General features: G+C 38.2%; 2 protein-coding genes across 2 annotated transcripts in view; one reads left to right on the forward strand and one right to left on the reverse strand.

Moving 5' to 3' along the window:
• CEP290 (centrosomal protein 290kDa) overlaps positions 1–10,572 on the forward strand; it is a 53,039-nt gene extending 42,467 nt beyond the window's left edge. The window contains exons 45-54 of the mRNA XM_014963629.1: positions 1,683–1,817; positions 2,089–2,175; positions 2,458–2,622; positions 2,957–3,079; positions 3,399–3,559; positions 6,458–6,599; positions 8,186–8,259; positions 8,411–8,514; positions 9,377–9,483; positions 9,793–10,572. Coding sequence (XP_014819115.1) covers positions 1,683–1,817; positions 2,089–2,175; positions 2,458–2,622; positions 2,957–3,079; positions 3,399–3,559; positions 6,458–6,599; positions 8,186–8,259; positions 8,411–8,514; positions 9,377–9,483; positions 9,793–9,981 — 1,287 coding nt within the window. The 3' untranslated portion in view covers positions 9,982–10,572. The remainder of the gene's footprint in view (positions 1–1,682; positions 1,818–2,088; positions 2,176–2,457; positions 2,623–2,956; positions 3,080–3,398; positions 3,560–6,457; positions 6,600–8,185; positions 8,260–8,410; positions 8,515–9,376; positions 9,484–9,792) is intronic.
• On the reverse strand, positions 10,033–19,664 carry LOC106901207 (chromosome unknown open reading frame, human C12orf29). Its single transcript, XM_014963628.1, has 7 exons — positions 19,511–19,664; positions 17,439–17,556; positions 16,718–16,813; positions 13,997–14,113; positions 13,406–13,600; positions 12,083–12,252; positions 10,033–11,510 (listed from the first exon to the last, which is right to left on the reverse strand). Exons 1-7 carry the CDS (start codon positions 19,598–19,600, stop codon positions 11,322–11,324), a joined length of 975 nt encoding a protein of 324 aa, XP_014819114.1. The 5' UTR covers positions 19,601–19,664; the 3' UTR covers positions 10,033–11,321.
• Between the last annotated feature and the right edge of the window lie 81 nt (positions 19,665–19,745).

Raw genomic sequence — 19,745 nt, forward strand, 5'->3', positions numbered from 1 at the left:
TTCAACTTGAATCAGAGTACGTGTGACCAAACTAAACTGACCAAGTCTGTTCCTGTCAGTATTAGTAAACAAAAGTATTTGAATTCCCTTCAAAAGAAATCTATTTCAAATAGGGATGAAATAAAGCACCAGCCTAATCATAGCATTACTGATGGCAGTGAAATAGATGAGGAAGCAGACGTGCAAACAGGCATCGTGCCTAATGAAGGCCATGAGGCTTCTGTGGATGCAAGCACAGAAGTGTCTCCTGAACAGCATCCTGAAGACAGTGAGAAATGCAATGACACAGATATTTCTGGGGAAGGCTTAAAAAACAAAAGTATAGCTGAAGCTGATGAAGAGAACTCCAGTGAAAAAGAAGAAAATACAGCCCAACGTGAAAATGGAAAACTTAATGAGGAGTTTGAAGAAGAAGAGAGGAAGCAAGAAATACTTAAGCAATCAAACGCTGATGAAGAAGAAGGTGTAGAAGAGCCTTATACTGACAGAATGAGCTGCAATCAGTCTGATTCAGGGGAACTTTCTAATCAAGCTAATGACTATGAAGCATTAAAAATAAATGTGAATAATGAAATGAATCAACACACTGGAGAGGACAAACCCGAAACTTACCAAAGTGGTACAGAAGGGATTCAAACAACCCCAGAATTTTGTGAAATGCACGAGGTTTGATACTGTAGCAGTTCCTCTAGCATTTCTTCTGTATAATGATGTAGAAATAGAATATGATAGTACAGTAGTTTGCTATGCACAGTCTGCAGGGATATTGAAGTAGTCAACAAGTGGTTCATAAAGCAAATGTTATACTTTCATAATAGGCATGCATGTCAGCTCACAAGTAAGCTACTGTCTATTCTAAAATTTTGATTCAGAAATTTTACAAATAATCGTATTATACATACAGCAAATTGATGACCTTTGTTATTTAAGTGACTTATGATGTGTTATTACTTACACTAAGAAAAAACACACTTTCTTGAAGTAAACACTTTCTTCCTATCATTATTAGCGGTGAATTAATGGATCACATGTTTAATTACATAATTACATAAGTAAAAACTGCTGATTTTTATATCATCAAAAGGTTTTACTCTTTACTAGTTGGGCATAATAATTTACCATATATGTATGAGTGGAACTGGCAATATAAGGCATGCAGAGTACTCTTTATGCAATAGAAATTACTAGCCTCTATGGATAAAGAGTTATGATTGTAGGAACTAACAGACTAAGAACTAGTTACATACTACTCTTCCTGAGTAGTGCTCTGTAATCTGACTTAAGTGAAACTCCTTATGCCACATGTACTATTTAATAAACATATCAGAATATGTCCTTAAAATTAGATGCTGTTCCCAGGTACAGTGTCACAGCTCACTTCACTCAGTACCTTTTCGTCTTTTAGTCTTTGATAGTTATTTCTACTCAATAGTTTGAGAGTTAATGTTGGATTGACAAAATTTTTACTGGTTTATACTATTTTTAAACTTCCCTTAAGGATTAAGAAAATTTAGAACACGTAAGAGAAAGAGTTAAGGAGATTAGATCAAAGCTGGTGATACAACTGTCATCTGTTCTATTGCTGTGAAAAATACTAATTCTCTGTTGCTCTTTATCAGCTACAACTGATACACTGAATAGTGATTACCACTTAGTAATTTTTTCCCCTCCGTTTTCTCAAGACATCAGGAATAGGATCAGATGATCAATATCGAAGAGAACAAGAGGTTTTAAAGGAAAATTTAAGGTTGTCATCTGAGAACATGGAGCTAAGATTCCAGCTAGAACAAGCCAACAGAGATTTGCCAAGATTAAAGGTAGTATCTTTTTACTTTTAATCCCCTTTACCCTCACACGGGTTAGGGGATTACTTAAAAAGAAACGGATATCTTTTCTGTATATACTGTAAGTTCTTCATGTTTTTATGGAAGATGGAAAGGTTGAATGGCTGGTAGAAATGTGGTAAAATGTCATTGCGGTGGGAAATTGCTTTTTCTTTACATTTTTCAAAGTAAACCAACTGTAATTTTGTTACTGTTCACCTCAATTTGAAATCTAAATAATTTGCTTATTACTTTGTTTTTTTAGGACCAAGTAGGTGACTTAAAGGAAATGTGTGAACTTCTCAAGAAAGAGAAAACAGATGTTGAACGGAAGCTGGGCAGCATTAGAGGAGTGAGTATCGGAACAGAATTTTTTGTCATAATTAAATGAAACCAAAATACAATATTTTATTAAAGCCAAATTATTTGGAATCAACCAAAAGCAAACATGAATTGTTCTTAGTTGTTTATTTTATTGCCAAAGTGCTATAATAAATTAATAAAATTACATTAATAGGACCATTAGAAGGACTAGAGCTACACTATTAAATATTTGCACTATCATGACCTGATTTTGTCATTTGGTTTAGTTATTTTCAGAAACACACTTTTTTTTTTTATTCCTTCTCTGTAGGCTGGTAGAAGTGGAAAGACAGTCCCAGAACTGGAAAAAACAATTGGTTTGATGAAAAAGGTTGTAGAGAGAGTCCAAAGAGAAAATGAAGATCTGAAAAAAGCTCCAGCTGTGCTTTCTAATGAGAAATTACTTAGTCTTGAACAGGAAAATGAGAGGCTAAAGGTACTGATTTATATCCAATAACTATATTTGATAAAAGTTTACATGCAAGTTAGTAGGAAAATGGAGCAAACCTGTTGTTGACATTGACTGGCACAAGTATTTTGAAAACATCAAATATGAAACACATAGAACACATACTAAAATGAAGTTTTGCTTTTAACATACTGCATGATTTATGTAAGGTGCTCTGTGCCTTAAGGATATATTTAAATATCTGATGAAATGTTATGTTCACTGTGCTGAGTAGGGGTAACTATGCTAGACTTTTAAATAGAAATCCAAAATCTTCTGCTAAGGAGTCCATATCTGTTTTAACAACCTGTTTGATCTTTAGTCTGAAATGGAAAAAATGAAACTTCATTTGGGGGACCAGCTGAGTGTGCATTATGAGTCTAAAACCAAAGGAATGGAAAAAGTCATTACTGAAAACGAGAGGCTGCGTAAGGAACTGAAAAAGGTAGGATCATTGTAATGCATCCCTTTATTTCCATTAATTACTGGTTGTGCCAGGTCTCTTTTTGCTTTGTTTTGTATTAAATGGCTGATATGGTATCGACACTTCTTTAAGCAGTCATACTGCTATGACAGAATTTTTAATTATATATGGAAAGGAGACGTCCAAGGAGCAGCCCAAGACAGAATTAGGAAGTTGTAGTGCTAGTGATCTTGGGTGCACTGTTTTCATATAATTCAGTGCTGACCCTATCTCACCATCATTTTAGGTGCTTCATGTGAGGTTCACTATTCTGTAAACCTTTGTTTTTATTGAACAACAGGAAGCTGACAGTGGAGAGAAGCTACGAATAGCGAAGAATAACTTGGAGATATTAAATGAGAAATTAACTGTACAGCTGGAGGAAACCATTAAAAGGCTAAATCTGGCTGAGAGCCAACTTGATGGAGCTGACAGCAAAAGCTGGAGGTCCATTGTAACAAGGTAGGAATTGAGAATGAAGTAAGGAAGATAAACACAAGTGTTACTTCAGTTTTAATTCCTCTTCAAATGTTAGCGAACAAATTAGACTTTCAGAATTTTTCTTTCTTCTTTTGAAGGTAGTTTTCTATTATCCGTATTTTATTTTCTGATTCCGTGTTAGTATGGAGAATGAGTGTACAGGTCTCTGATATGAATCTAGCAGATATCCAGTGTCCTTAAGTACTGGCCTTGTTAGCTGCTTCTGTACTTATCTCCCTTCCTCACATCAGCTGTAGACATCTGGATAGTTCTGATAAAGGAAGTATTTTGTGTTCCTTGCTGCTTAAATGTATCGTATCCATGCTTTGTGGAATAATGTCAGCATTTTTGCTGAACATAGAAAGTATTTCAGTGCCTTACCACATGGATAACACTCAGAAACAAAACCTGGAAGCCAACAACCTGCATTTTCCAGCTTGGCTGCATTTGAATCTCTATTTAACCGTGTGAATGTGCAGAGGTCATGTCAGAGTACGCGCTGGGATTTCTACGCTCCATGAGAATTTTAAGGGAGAAAAACTCAGAGACTAGCTTATCTTTTCCAATATAGAAAATGAAGTATGGGAATCACCATTTCCAGGATTTTTAGATAAAACTCAGACTTTGAAATCACCACCAAAAATGATTTTTGGTTTGGTAATAATAGTAAATGTCTGCAACTCTTTACCAATAAGTTATCTGAAAGTTACCTATCAGCTCTTTTAAAATTCACGTACTGCTTGCATCACTCAACATGGAACACACTAAAGGAAACAGTTTTATGACACTGATTTCTGCTTTGCAACTTAGACATATGCTTTTAATTGATCTGTAATTCCGCAATTAGTTCAGATGCTTTTTCTATTACAACCTATTTATAGAGGCTGGAAGCCTTAACTCTACAGCCTGAACAACTTTAATTGCATTCCTGTCTTTGCTGGAAGTCAGCTGTTTAGTTCTGGTTTTGTGGTTTGCTTACAGAAATGCTTTTGGAAAACAGTCACCCCAAAAACTATTACCAGTCCCATTTTCAATAATGAGTTACACACAAAGATGCTAGTTACATATCACACTAGCATGTTAAATAATGAACGGATTTATACAGAATATGAAGTTTGATATGAGGCATATTCACAGGAAACATGCCTGTGATTCATCAGATTGGACCTGGAAGGGTGAATCTTGCCCCTCTTGAGGCAAGAGTTTTTACTTGGCTATCATCTCTTCTATGGCCCTATCTCAGAAAAGGACAAGAAAATGAAACAATGCTTATACAATTAAGAGAAATAAACAGCCTGTCTCCTGCATAAGGATATAACAGAGCGAATTATTCGGAATAAATATCCTGGATGTCCTGGGAAGAAATATTTTGGGAAGTGTTTAGTCCTGGACATCCTTATAATAGTTGTAAACAGAGGTGAAAAGTGTCTACAAAAACAGAACCTCTAACAGCAACCTTATTAGGGCAGAAAATCAGCTGGACAAGACACTTGTCTGATTTCATTGCAATGGGATGACCATTGATACCTGCTGATGTCCAAGATTTTACCCGCTTCCCAGTCTTGCGCTCCCACAGGATCCCCTGGGGTAGTTCTAGTGCTTCTCCGACCTGTTGCTGAGCCTTTTCACTTCACTGAGCCTTCAGAAAGCCCCTTTCCTTTTTTTTTTTAGCCTTTCCCCTAACTATGTAGTGAAGTAAAATGTCTCTACGCAAGGTGAGATGACAGCTGTTTTTAGCATAAGGAAGGAGGGCAAAACTGGCTGCCAGCCACAGGAGGACAGGAACGTGCAGTGAAGACAGTAGGCACTTAACAGCTACCATATCTGCTCACTAGTTTGAATACAGTTTTCCTTTTAGTTCTGCACCTTCTTGAAAAACATTTCTACTCAGCTCTAGTTGATATAGATAGGTAGTTGTGTATATATAGATATAAAATATATGGTTGTGCTTAACTGTATTTGCCTATTTCAATTGGTGTTAATCAAAACTTTTTATTTGCATTTACTTTCAATGTGATTTTAAAGCAAGTGAGTAACATTAAGACATTATTAACCTAGAGGAGCTCATTGGGGCACTTCAACATGCAATCCCCCTGACCAGCACGTCTTCCAAGGAATGTACATGGTAATAGAAAGTATTTGATAGGACAAAGGTGTCCTCCAACCAATCCTTCAGAAGGCTCTTTGGCAGGTAGCAGGGTGTTGGAGATTGTAACGCTATCTGAAAACCCACTTCAGATGGGAGACTGGACTGCATGGTCTCCAGAGGTACCTTCCAGCCAACATTTCAGTGATTCTACAAAAACCCATTTGTAGCCTTGTATGGCTCAAAGCAAAACGGAATCCTCCTCAGACTGATGTTACTCCAGGGTAAACATAGTTTCTTGTAGAAAAATTTTGCCCTTGGAGTTTTCATCTTCTGTGTCTGTAGTAGCCCTTTTCTCAGTACATCAATTTATTTTCCATAAATTATTAAATCATAAGAACAATGCTGGCAGAGGTACTACACTGAAGTAAGACTTGACCAATGTGCACACTGCATCAATAAACTATGTGCATGTTTTAGCGTGAGGTAATTTGGGGTTTGTGTGCAATACCATTAAAAGTCCAATCCCACTTAAATAAAGTGTAGCCAAAAAGTGAGATCCACAAAAGTGTGACATTTGGAAAAGCCTTTATTCTACGATTAAAAATGTATTTTTCATTATGCTTCTTTCAGCTCACTTATAAATAAGACCAGTGATTATTTCAAAGCCAATGCCCCAAACATATTTAAGGGTGTATTTTATGGCATTAAATCTCCTATAGATATTTTAATCTCTATTTCTGCAGAAGTATTAGCTTTTACTGTTATCTTTTTCTAACTAAAAATACTACCAGGATGCACGAAACTAAGATGAAGGAAATGGAAATGGATATTGCTAAAAAAACCCAAAGCATTACTGACCTTAAACGGCAGCTTCAGGAAGCAACAGAACGTGAACACAATGCTGATAAAAACTTACAAGATCTAAAAGAACAAGTGAGTAAAATTTAGCCAGATGACTCTGAGAATAGATTGCTTAATATTAATTGATTTCCTTCTAATGGTTATAGTGGCAGAGTATATTTTTTTCTCTACTCCATGCTTTTATAGGGTTTTTTCAGTGCTAGTTGTGGGAGTACACTTACATATTTTAGCCAATGAATGAGGTTTACCACATATTACCAGTAAATGTTCTTGACTTGCAGTCTCAGGGGAAAATTAATTTTCTTCTAATGTATTATTCAGTAAGGTTTTTATATTATAGTTTCATTGATCACACAAAAGCGTGTTAGTACAGATGGCTCAAATGGTATTAAAACCTTTCCAGCTTGTTCCACAAAGTGTTTGCAGCAGCACCCTTCCTTCTTCCTCCCAGGTCATTTTTGGGGGATTGACTTTGCCATCCAATAGGGATCTTTAGGATCCTATTTCCAATATGGCTTCTTTCATACAGTCCCTAATAAGTCTTACAAATATTATTTCACACGTGGAAGATTTGATGGATTTTAAATTCAGGTACACTTGAAAAGATGTATCCAATTTTGGCCTTTAGGTGCTCCAGAGATGTAGCCCTAGGACTACCCATCTAGCTCAGCTTCCATCTTCTCAGTTATTAATACGTGCACGGTTTTCTTCCCCAGACATCGTGTACTGGCCAGTCTCAGTGTAAGGTATCAAATATACAACTTTCAATATAGAAAGTCATATATATATAAAAGCAAGTAAATGTGTTCAGTAAATAAAACTTAGAATTGAGTCCTATAAAACAATTATTTTGTTAATTTTTGCTCGTTTTCCCTTTTCTAAAGTCAGCATTTTTTTATTAACATGAAGTGTACAGCAGCAGCAAAATTAACACAGAATTCTTTCAAGATGTGATGTTACTCTGGAGCAACACACTCTCCAGTTTCTTTCATGTCTCGATACCGATGAAGGGATGTGGTCGTGGCTAACTGCATTTCAAAGAAACAGATTGTGGAAAAAACCCAAATCCTTACCCTTTTAGGTAGTAATGGAACAAAAGCCTATCAGTAACGGTAGCCTTATGAGAGATCATGAACTGTCACTGCATTCAAAACCTGTATATTATCTCATATCTAAACACTGATTTTTTTGCTCCTGCATCTTCTAGAGGAAGGTAATTCTAGAGGCCAACTCCCTCTCTGCAGGTCATTTCTAGTCAACATACACTCATCTTGGTTTTTATTCGACTCCTAAGTATGCAAATAAGCACCTCAGTAGTATTTTTAAAGCACTTAAATATACCTGCTTAAGCGTATGTATAAATTATGCTGCGTATCTAACTTTCCTTGTAAACCTAATTTTTTAATACTTTTGTCTTCACCCTTCATGAAATACACAGCAAGGATCTATGCCAACTTTAAAAAGGCTGTAGATAATTAGCTCTGTGGAAACTGTCTGAACACTGTTGAACACCTGGGGATTTTTTCTCTGTGATAACCAAAATGTTGGTTACTTCTCAGTATTATTTTCCTTCATTTTTTAATCCTGTATCAATGGGAAGTCCATCTGAACTGCATTACCATGGATACATAAAACATGATCTTAATTTTTCTTTTAAGCTTGAGCTTCTCAAACACTTTCCTGAAGGTGCAAGGACAGAGCAAAGCCTCATGAGGGAGCTTCAGCTTTTAAGGTAATGTACTTTTAAATAACTAAATACCTCAGCCAATATATGTGAAATAAGAATGATAAGGAAATGACCATTGAGATTTGTTACATATTTTATATTTTAGAATATTTGAATAATTTCTTTAAAAGTATTGTAAAGTTGTTTTATATTCCAGGTTAACAAATAATCGATTAGAGAAGGAAAAAGCAGAACTAGCTCACCAGGTGGAGGATCACAAGCACCCCATATGCACGGATACCCGTGAAGGTTCTGCAGCTGGTAATCATTTTCAATACCTAAATTAAAGACCTCCATGTATTTTGAGCCTAAAACTACTTTTATTTAATGTGTGTGTGCAAAATGATGATAAATCTACAGAATTATTTGAATTGTATTAATGCTACTGTAAACTGGAGCAGATGAAGGTCTTGGGTTTTTGAGTACTTACACAAGCTTTTTAAAGAAAAGTGTTAGTAAAAATCTCCATAATTAATTATCTTGATCAAGAGGCTGTAATCTTTATAAGATTTCCCTTTCCAAGGAGATGTGTAGCTCATGTCACTATTTGTTTTATAAACCTCAGAAGACTGCTTGTAAGATGTCAGTCATTCACTGAAGCCCTCACGCTCACCCCTGTTGCCTTGGGTTCCAGCTGCCAGAGGAGGAGTGGCTGTTTCCAGACCCCAGCTCTGTGAATGATGTAAGGCTCAGCAGGCATCAGTCCCATGGGGAAAGCAGAGCATTACAGAGCAGCACATTCCCACATGAGTGGGGAAAAAAAAATAATTAACCCTCTTGGAATTATGAACATAATTAACAAGATCCTTATACTACGTTATTTCCAAGTTTCCTGCATTTAATTCAGAGAAACTGTACGTGTTGTATTTTTCAAAAGTATCCTAATAGACTGGCCCTTGGTGTCTAGTTCCTGTCATTGAATGCCATATTCCAGCACCTAATTTGTACAAGAATTAAAGAAAAGCCCCTATGACTTGAATTTTTGGTGGTTGTTGATCCCAATTGGGTTTGCACACTTCAACTGCTTCAGCTTTCAGGAGATGCAGAATTTCGTTACAAGATTATTCATGCCACTGATTTTCATTACCTTAAATTTTATAACAAATTATCATTATTTTTGTAGGACATAATGAAATTGTAGAGAAGGATAAAAATGACAAGTTAATGACAGAAATAGCTGACCTCCAGACAAAGCTGAAAGCCTCAGAGTTGGAAAAACAGCAATTAAAGGTGAGTTGCAAGGATCATCCTAGGCAAGATAACGAGCACCATCACAGTGAGCAATTACCGTTAGCTAGAAAGACCTGTTTGATATCTAGTATTTTATGACAAAGTCAATTTCTAAACATTATGTTTATGAAGCCTATTTTGTTGTTAGTGAACATGTTGTTCATGGGTAGATTTTTGTGCCTCTAGAGAATATGCTTACTCTCTCATCATTTAGCCTCTTAAGAAAAAAGGCAAAAAAACCACTGTTGTTAACATGTATTTCTCAAGTTGTGGATAAAGGTGGTACTCCTTGTTTTTTTTTTTTAATAGGAAGAAACAAATAAGCTGAGAAGAGAATTAGAAAACTTCGACCCTTCCATTGTTGAAGAAATTGAGGATCTGAAATACAACTACAATGAAGAAGTAAAAAAAAATATTATCTTAGAAGAGAGATTAAAGCAGCTTTCTGAAGAGTATGGCATTCAAGTGGATAGTCCAGGCAATGTTTCTGTTGATTAGGCTAGTGCTTACTGTCCTCAGTATTCATACAGAAAATAAATTCCAGGACAATCACATAATACTGATTTATTTGTCTGTTTTTATCGCGGAATGATACAATTCTATTAAAGTTACAATAGTTTGGCACATACCTAAGAGTGCAGAATTGGATTAGTCAACAGATTATGGTCAGTATTTATATACACCAGTCAAAATAAAAATGAGTTTTACCTCTCCCAACTCCTTTGAAATACGGTATTTTCATTCAGAACAGTAATTTGGGTAATACACACGGGTCAGGTGAAGTCAAAACCTTGGACTTATTCTAGAAGTTGAGAAACTCTTAAAGATGTGCTAAGTTCCAGATTTGTGAGAATATGTCATTTGTTCTTGCTGTTCATGCTATCATACTTCTTAACTATGGACTCAGGGTCAGTGTGCTGGATTTTTACCTCAATTTTAGAAAACCCAAGAAGAACTGAAAATAAAGTTATAGTATTTCAGCCAAACTAATGGTATTTTTATAGATAAATGTTTTTTCATTTTGTATATTTTATATAGCTGGATGTATACTTTTATAGCACAGATAAATAAAGCAAACTCAAATGATCACATGTTCTCACCTGTATTATTAATATGGCATCTTAATTAATATGCCCCTGATGAAGTTTCCTAATTGACATGCAGTCTGAAAATGGGTATTAAGCCAAGTCATGTTTCTCTCTAATTACTAAGGATCTCCAAAACAGTAGTATACTTTCTATTATTTACTCTTTTTGTCCCAAAATAGTGGAATTACCTGTAGGATGTAGCTTAATTAGATTTTCAAGTAGTAGGATAATGCTGCAGCTAGGAGTTAAATAATACAGTGAAAAGTTCTGCTCCCCCCACCCCCAAAGAAATTATTACAGCTTTAAAAAAAATTATCAAATTGCAGAACTAATTGTGGCCCCGCCTGAAATATGTCCTTTACACTTAAAAAACAACTAGATCCTAAAACTGGTTCCTACATGTAACAGTGTCATAATAATTATATTTATAGTAGTGCAACCTATGGAACTTTTACAGTTGATTGCATCCATTAGCTAAGCTATTAGGACCAGCCAATGTTAGACAACAATTATAACAGTTTCCAGAAATGGGTTCAAAAGTTAAGGATTTTTCAGACCGGAAAATAAGCATGCTGAAGGCTAGATCTCTGCTCTGGATGGTGGAACTCTCGTTATATAAAATGAGTCACTTAGGCTCATACAGTATCTGGGCTGCTGCCTAAGCCAGAGGGTTCTTTGCAAAGAGCTTTGTGTAGACAGAAGTAAGAGGAATGCAGCACATACGACAATCAACTTGAGAGAAAAATCACTTCAAGCATCAAACTTGATATCTTTGAGTCTGTCAAATCTTTGCCCGTCCAAGTTTGAAAAATGGTGAAACAAACTCTTTGGTTCAAAGTCACAGTCATATTTAGTTCTATTAAAAGAAATGACAACAGGCTGAGAATTCAGGTATGTCTCGGCAAGCGGCCAGCGTAAACCAAGATGATGGCGATGGAGCTAAAATAAAAAGAAATAAGATAAATTTAGAGATTTTGATATAGTAGCCCAACTTTGGGGGTGTGGGTTTGTGAGCTTTAATTCTAGGATCCTCTGCATTAGGGCACTTATAATCAGTAATGTTACCTGAGTAACATGAGTACCAATGAAGCACAAAAGGCAAACCAGAACCAAGATGTTCTCCACAGCAGCAGAAATAATATAAACTTGCCAATTAATAAAAACCCCACATTCTTATTAACAATACTTGTTCTATAAATCAATGCTACAAGGAATTATTTTTTAAATATAAGAATTAAGCTTTAAATGTCTTGCCTGTACAGATGGATAAGAAAGTGTTTTTTTATGTTCTCAATTATTTTAAGTTATTAGTATAGTGTAGATAATGAAAAAGATTAGTATGGTATCGTTGTAGTGATTCACTGGCTTGACCAATTGTACTGTCACCTGATTTGCTAGAGGAACATTTAGTACTAAAGAATTTGAAAACAAGACAAAAAGTGAATACGTCACAATGCTTCACATACTATGAATTATTATAGTGCTTTCCACATGTCCATCTATATAATTACCTTGATTAAACACCCATCATGGCAGTGCCACACAATTCCTTCAACTTTACCCTCACTGCAGCCTTCAAACCAAGACACTATGTCATTTTGTTTCAAAGCAGGGGGATTCTTTATTTCAAATGCTCCATGTGGTACGAGGAGATGTACAGGCTGCTTCTTGCTTCCTAATCCTGTTAAAAGAAACAAAAATCTTCCTGCTATTTATGTGCCATAACTTAGCTATAACAACAAAAGTGAGGAAAATTCCATCTTAAAAGCATTCTATAAAGGTAGACTTCTCTTAGATACTACAACACTGTCCTGCTTTTAAGAGAACAGTTAAATGTATTTTTAAGTATCAAATGCAGCTGTCTTCTCATATAACTTTTTATTAATATAAAATAACCATGACAAAGATATATACAGTTGTCTGCTTTGTTCTGGTGGTCATCTCCCCAGTAACCATAAAGCTACTAGCTCAATGCTTCACGACACATAGCACAGACATCTTAGTTCCTGAAAATCTGGTATATTTTCTTATGAAAATGGATTAATACTCAAGCCAAGCTGTTAATAAATCCATTCCCTCCTCACTGACTGTTCAACATCAACCTTCATCTAAGAATACAGCTACTAGGATTTTTTTTGCGGCAGTTCCTTTAGATTCTGAGAAAACACTTAGACAAAGTACTACTATTTTTCTTATCCATCCTTGCAAGTTATCCCAAGCTCACAAGTTAGAACTCCCTTGTGTTCATATCTAACTAGTTTTCTGTTATAAGGCTTTTAAAGGGAGAGGCCACAAGCAAAATTTAGTTTAAATTACATTTCCTAAAAAAAATTACAGTATTTCATAACTTAAAAATTTTTCTAACTCACTCTAGGGACTCAAAAAAAAAAAAAAAAGAGGCTGAGGAAAATTTTGTAAAATTTTCTACTTTAATGGACTAAACAGCACCAGAAGAGCAAGTAAAAAAAAGTCAAGAAAAGGCACAAATAAACAATCCTAAAAAAATATTTTAAAAGTAATATTTAAAACAACTTTTCTAGTCAGAATATTTTTTGAAGGACTAAAGAAAGCACTATTATAACTCCTAAAGAACATGCAAGTGGAAAGAGGTTTAACAGACATAGAGAGTCTGATAACAACGCAGCTTTCTGAGGTGTGTATTTCTGGGTGAGTGTTCTTTGAGCTAGCCCTTGCCTTCCTTTCTAAAAATGTTACATTGCCACCTTAGAACGTTTTAAAAAAAAAAAAACCTCGTACAAAGAAAAGGCGTAGTTTTCACTCAAAAATAACACCAAATTAAAAAAAATATTTAAGATGAGACCATACAAACTTACCATATGGATTTGCATTAATGTTTGTCCCAATAAGCTCCAATGTTTGTTCTAAAATTTCTGATAATGGCACCGGGCTGATTTCCAGAAGCCCTGGCTCAGGGTGGTGTTTCAATACCAGCGCTATTTCAGCCTCATAATTGACAACAGAGGAGTGCCAGCAATACTGCTTACTGCTCTTCTCCACAGGCACCCAACCTAGGGGAAAACACAACATTTTACCAAAGGAAATATCTGAAGTTAGCAAATGCATACTAGAACCATACCTGCATTAAAAAAAACCCAACCAACCCCGCAGTTAACTACAAACAGAAAGACTAACAAGAAAAACTATGTCTTGTCTCAGGGAAATGTCAGAGGAATGCATGACAATGCAAACATGACAACGCTGCCTTCAGCTGTAAGTGTGCCCAACAATCTGCAATTATTTTCAATGTGTCAGAAGAACAAAGCCTTTCTGGATACTGAATGAATGCCATTCCAATTGTTTCCTGAATATGCCAACTACTACTTTTAACTCTGGAACCAATTCTAATTCACTTTAAAAATGGATTTTTGTCCCCCCTCATTTTACCTGTGCTGCATCATAGGTACCTGGCATATGTCCATTTTCATCAGGCAAAGGATTGCCATTAGAGAACTCTATGTCCCTTGCTGGAATCCAGGTATCTGGAACAGGCTTGAAATCCTCTTCAACATTCCAAACAAATTCTAGGCATATAAATGTGACATATAGTTTTTGGCAAACTGTTAACCATCTTTACATTTTGATCATCTTTCAATGCAAGTATTTAAATACCATTGATCTAAACCTTGTCTTACAGACAGTAGCCCCAGTTCCTTTGTATAAACACCAACATCTGGCACACTCAAGCAGTCTACAATTAGGGAGGCTTAAAGAAGCGTAGTACCCTTTAAATAGTTTAAAAATTCAACACTAATGGATTAAAAATTAGCTACCTAAATAGCCAATATTATATTTAAACTAGAGCAAGAGAAGTAGAATAGCTTAGAATAGACTCTTTTAGTTGGAAGGGACCTACAACGATCATCTAGTCCAACTGCCTGACCAGTTCAGGGCTAACCAAGTTAAAGCATATCCAAATGCCTCTTGAACACTCACGGGCTTGGGGCATTGACCACCTTCCAGGAAGCCTGTTCCAGTGTTTGACATTCCTCTCGGTAAAGAAATGCTTCCTAAGGTCCAGTCTAAACCTCCCCTGGCGCAGATTTGAACCATTCTCACACACCCTATCACTGGATCCAAGGGAGAAGAGCTCAGCACCTCCCTCTCCACACTTCCCCTCCTCAGGAAGCTGTAGAGATCAATGAGGTCGCCCCTCTGCCTCTTTTTCTCCAAACTAGACAAGCCCAATGTCCTTAGCTGCTCCCAAGGACCAGTCAGCCCAAGCTCCCTATTAGGCAGGTGACCATCTCCAACAAGTGTCATTCCAATGTTTTCTTTAGACCTCCTCTTACCATTAACATACTTTTAAAAGTATGTTCTTGTTGTCTGGAACAACACTGGCCAGTTTCATCTCTAACTGAGCTTTGGCCATTCATGTCTTCTCCTTCCACATACAAACCACAGCTCTGTAATCTTCCTGTGAAGCCTGACCTCGCTTCCAGAAATCATACAATTTCTTTTTCTTCTTCAGCTCCATGAGGAGTTCCCTGTTTAGCCAAGCTGGTCTTCTGCCCTGCTTGCTTGACTTAGGATACAGTGGAATTGCCTGCTCCTGTGCTTCCAAAAGGTGGTTCTTAAAGACTGCCCAGCACTCATGGACTGTTAAGCCCTCAAAAGCAGATTCCCAGGGTACTCTGCTAAATACCTCCCTGCATAGCTTCAAGTTTGCTCTCCTGAAGTCCAGGGCAGCAACTCTGCTGTCCTTTTTTCTTATTACACTGAAAATTTTAAACTCGATCATTTTGTGATCACTGTGGCCAAGGCAGCCACCTATCATCACATCCCCCATGAGTCCTTCTCTGTCCACAAACAGCAAGTCTAGGAGGGCATCTTTCCTAGTTAGTTCACTGAGTACCCGTGACAAGAAGCTATCTCCTACAAACTTCAGGAATTTCCAAGACCTGCTTGTCACAGCAGTATGATATCCCCAATTGATGTCTAAGAAGTTGAAACCTCCCATAAGGACAAGGGCTACTGATCCAGAAATTTCTCCCTAATTGCCTACAAAATAACTCATCAGTACTTACATCTTGGCTGAGCAATCAGTAGTAGACACTCACTGGAACATCTCCTTTGTTTTCCATTCCCCTAATCCTCAAACACGTCATCACTAACTGTAAGACTGTAGAGAGTGCAATACCTCCACCTCCCTCTGCTAAATACCTCCCTGCATAGCTTCAAGTTTGCTCTCCTGAAGTCCAGGGCAGCAACTCTGCTGTCCTTTTTTCTTATTACACTGAAAATTTTAAACTCGATCATTTTGTGATCACTGTGGCCAAGGCAGCCACCTATCATCACATCCCCCATGAGTCCTTCTCTGTCCACAAACAGCAAGTCTAGGAGGGCATCTTTCCTAGTTAGTTCACTGAGTACCCATGACAAGAAGCTATCTCCTACAAACTTCAGGAATTTCCAAGACCTGCTTGTCACAGCAGTATGATATCCCCAATTGATGTCTAAGAAGTTGAAACCTCCCATAAGGACAAGGGCTACTGATCCAGAAATTTCTCCCTAATTGCCTACAAAATAACTCATCAGTACTTACATCTTGGCTGAGCAATCAGTAGTAGACACTCACTGGAACATCTCCTTTGTTTTCCATTCCCCTAATCCTCAAACACGTCATCACTAACTGTAAGACTGTAGAGAGTGCAATACCTCCACCTCACCTGCCGTGCCAATCCCTCCTAAACAGCCTGTAGCTTTCCAACCCAACACTCCAGTCACGGGACTCATTCCACCAAGTCTCGCTAATACCAATGACATCACAGCTCTGGGAGCTGACCAACACTTCCAGTTCATCCTGTTTGTTTCTTATACTGTGTGTGTGGTGCACAAGCATTTCAGATACTCTCCTGAGCCTTTTGTGTTGCCAGGAACAGCATAAATGTTCCCACTAGCACTGACACCCTCTGTCCATGCCATGCCAACCCTTGGATTACCTCCTGCAACCCTGCTGGTATTCCTTTCCCCCACTGATTCTCATTTAAAGCTCCCTCAAAGTAAACTTAAGAGCGACATGAGAAAAAACTGGAGCAGGGTCACTGACATTTCCTGTAGTAGACCAGAGGTGTTTTTCAGTGGCATAACTTAGATTGCTAAAAAGAAGGCAAAAAATCTTCACTAACCTTTGCAGTCTTCCAAAGAATACAAGAATCGTTTAAACCTTTTTTCAGCTTGTTTGTTGGGTTTTCGATCCAGCCTGGCCCATAGATAGGGTTGCCCTAGAGTTTCCAGAAGGATAAAACCAGCAGTTTACTGAGGCAACCATACCCTGCAGAGTACTGAGATTAACTATACAAAAGGTAAGATGTGAATTATCATTTGCCACTAGAGAAATTTTATATCCAAAGTAACTATTTAAATACATTTGTGAATTACTGTATATGAATCTGAAAATCTATTCACAGAATCTTGCCTAGTTTAATACAAAGTTTCTTTACAATTTCAGGTAAAGGAAAGAACCACAGTGATGCAATGAAGCACAGTCTTCTCATTTCCTTCTAACCTCCCCATTTCTTTTAATCCTTCTCAAGGAAATTAGACATCCTTTATTATACAGATTCTGGTGTGCAAGGAAGACTTACCAATAACATTATTAAAACTGGAATAGTTCCTTGATTGGCATGTTCACTTAAACCATACTTCACATATTTTAGAGTAAAATCTGTAAGAATTCTGTAAACACCCCCTGTAGTTACGGTAACTATTACTTTGTGGTCAAGATGTTTAATAAGAGTTGAATTCACAACAGCCGTAATCTAACAAATCATACAATAAAAGTGAAAACTATGTAAAACAAGGCTACTAATCAGCGTGAAAAAATGGCATATGAATACTCCTTATTACCTTTATAGGTAGTCACATAACAGCAGGTTCCATCCACCTTTTCAGTAGGAATCGCATTGTATATATCTGCCTCTAGTGCCTTTTCAGTTATAGTCTCAGTTGCCAAAACTTTAAATGGCTGAAAAGAAAAGACAGGCATATTAAACCCTCATCACGGCTATGTTACTGCCTTGTTCTCAGATGGCTTCTTGCTCCTCACAACTTGACTCTGTAAATCCAGTATTACACATATATTGTTGCTTTCTAATATTATCTAAATACAGCACTGCTTCTTCAACATGACAGTCTGGAAGACGCTCTAAGACAAAATGGTAAAGGCAATCTATTTGCAAACTCTCCTCCTTTTCCGTTCTTGATTAGTGATTAGAAATGACATTGCCTTCTACTTTACATAGTGCATATCAACTAGAAGAGTTCCAGTCTGAAGTGGCAAAATTTTGAGATGTGCCTTTCTCTATTACAATGGCAATAAAAATTCATTATGACTAGCTGCTCCAAGTTTGCAGATTGGAGCAGAAAGTCAACAGCACCATGTCAGTGCAATATACAGACCAGTGGAACACAAGGTGGCAAAAGCATCCTGATGTTAAATACTCAGTATCAGTGCTGTCTACTAAACACTTTTCCGCTTAAAAGGAGCGAAGAAGTAAGTGATCTGGGGTTTGAAAAAAATATCCAGTCACAACTAGTTCAAATTTCTAGCAGGACTTCTATAACAGTTTCACTGCAAACACGTAATCAGTTGTGTTTGGATTCAAATAATTTCCTGTATAATCATCACCCTCCCTCCTCTCTCCCCAGTCAAGTTTAACTTGTAAGCTGGTCACTGTCTCTGCTGACAAAACACAAACTCAGTCCATGTCTTGCAAAAGTCTTGAAACAGAATTTGGAATTCATGAAATGAGAACCTTCTACATACTCTCATTACATTACATTACATGCCTGTTTTGCATTTTAGTAATAAGATTTGTAACCATATCATAGAGCATATATGATTACATGAAACAGAAAATTTTCAGGGTAGCGAGAAAACATACCTGTTGGTTTTCCCACTACCCCTCTTCTTCCCTAGCAGTCATAACTCCCTTTATTATCCTTGCCTGCACACTGAAATAAAAAAAAATAGCATATACTAGTTCCAGATCTAATCCCCCATTGGTTTTCTGTATATGAAGGAACAATAATTTAGGGATGATTTTTGTTTAAGCCCAGCTAGCAACTAATCGCCACACCACAAAAACATCCCTGTATTATCAACACCGTTTTCAGCACAAAGCTAAAACAGAGCCCCATACCAGCTACTAAGCAGAAAATTAACCATCCCAGGGTAACATACCCAGACATAACCATTATCAAGATGGTGCTGGTACTGGGAGTTGAGCAATTAAGTTACTGGCATTGTGGCACTCATTTCAGCTCTTCCATCCAGAAGCCAAACACCAACAGGAAAATGTCACCCAGGTGGACTCAAGCTCACCATGCAGCCCACAGGCAGCAGAAGGTGCTGCTACTAAAATCGGGAAACACAAGTTGGAGGTCTACAGCTGGACATGGAAATGCCACCCCAACCTGTCCCAACACTGCCTTTTCCATCTTGGGAAAAGAAATAACTTGGATTGGGCTCCATTGCTTTCACCTTTGTCCGTGCTCCACGGTTTTACACAAGACCCCAGTGCGGTCACGTTGGAGCAGCCTCCTCCCTTGCCACGGCTGTTCCCGACACTTCGAAAAAGCAAACCCAACAGCAGGGGGAACACCTGCACTTGGCAGGAAACGAGCAGGACAGAGCCGAAACGGCACCTAAACCACCTTTCTGTCCCCCATTGCAGGGGGGAACCCTGTGCAAACCTGCCCCTGCACGTCGCTCGAGGCCTGACTGCAGCGAAGCCTCTCGCTACCGGAGCGTCCCCCTCACCGCAGCGGGGCCGACACGGTCCCTACTACTACTACTGCTGCTGCTGCTGCTGCTGCCGCCTCTCCCCACGGCTCCCACCCGCGGCCCAGCGACTGCCCCTGGGCCCGGGACAGGCCCGGCACTGGACCCGGTCCCTGCCCCAGCCCGCCACGGCCACCTGGCGCTCCCGCTTGGCCGACGGCTCCTCCTTCACTTCGGTCACGAACAGGCACGGCACCTTCCGCTGCACCGCGCACCGCCGCCTCATGGCCCCGGCCGCACGCGCCCGCCGCCGGCCCAGCGCTGAGCCCGACCTGCGCCTGCGCCCCGCGAAATGGAGTCGGCCGCTGCGCGCGCGCGCGCTCGCCAGGAGCCCCGCAGCGCCCCTGTGCGTCGGGGACGGCGGGACGGGC

The sequence above is a fragment of the Calidris pugnax genome, unplaced genomic scaffold (assembly GCF_001431845.1).
Source record: "Calidris pugnax isolate Ruff unplaced genomic scaffold, ASM143184v1 scaffold44, whole genome shotgun sequence".
In the NCBI taxonomy this organism is placed as follows: domain Eukaryota; kingdom Metazoa; phylum Chordata; class Aves; order Charadriiformes; family Scolopacidae; genus Calidris; species Calidris pugnax.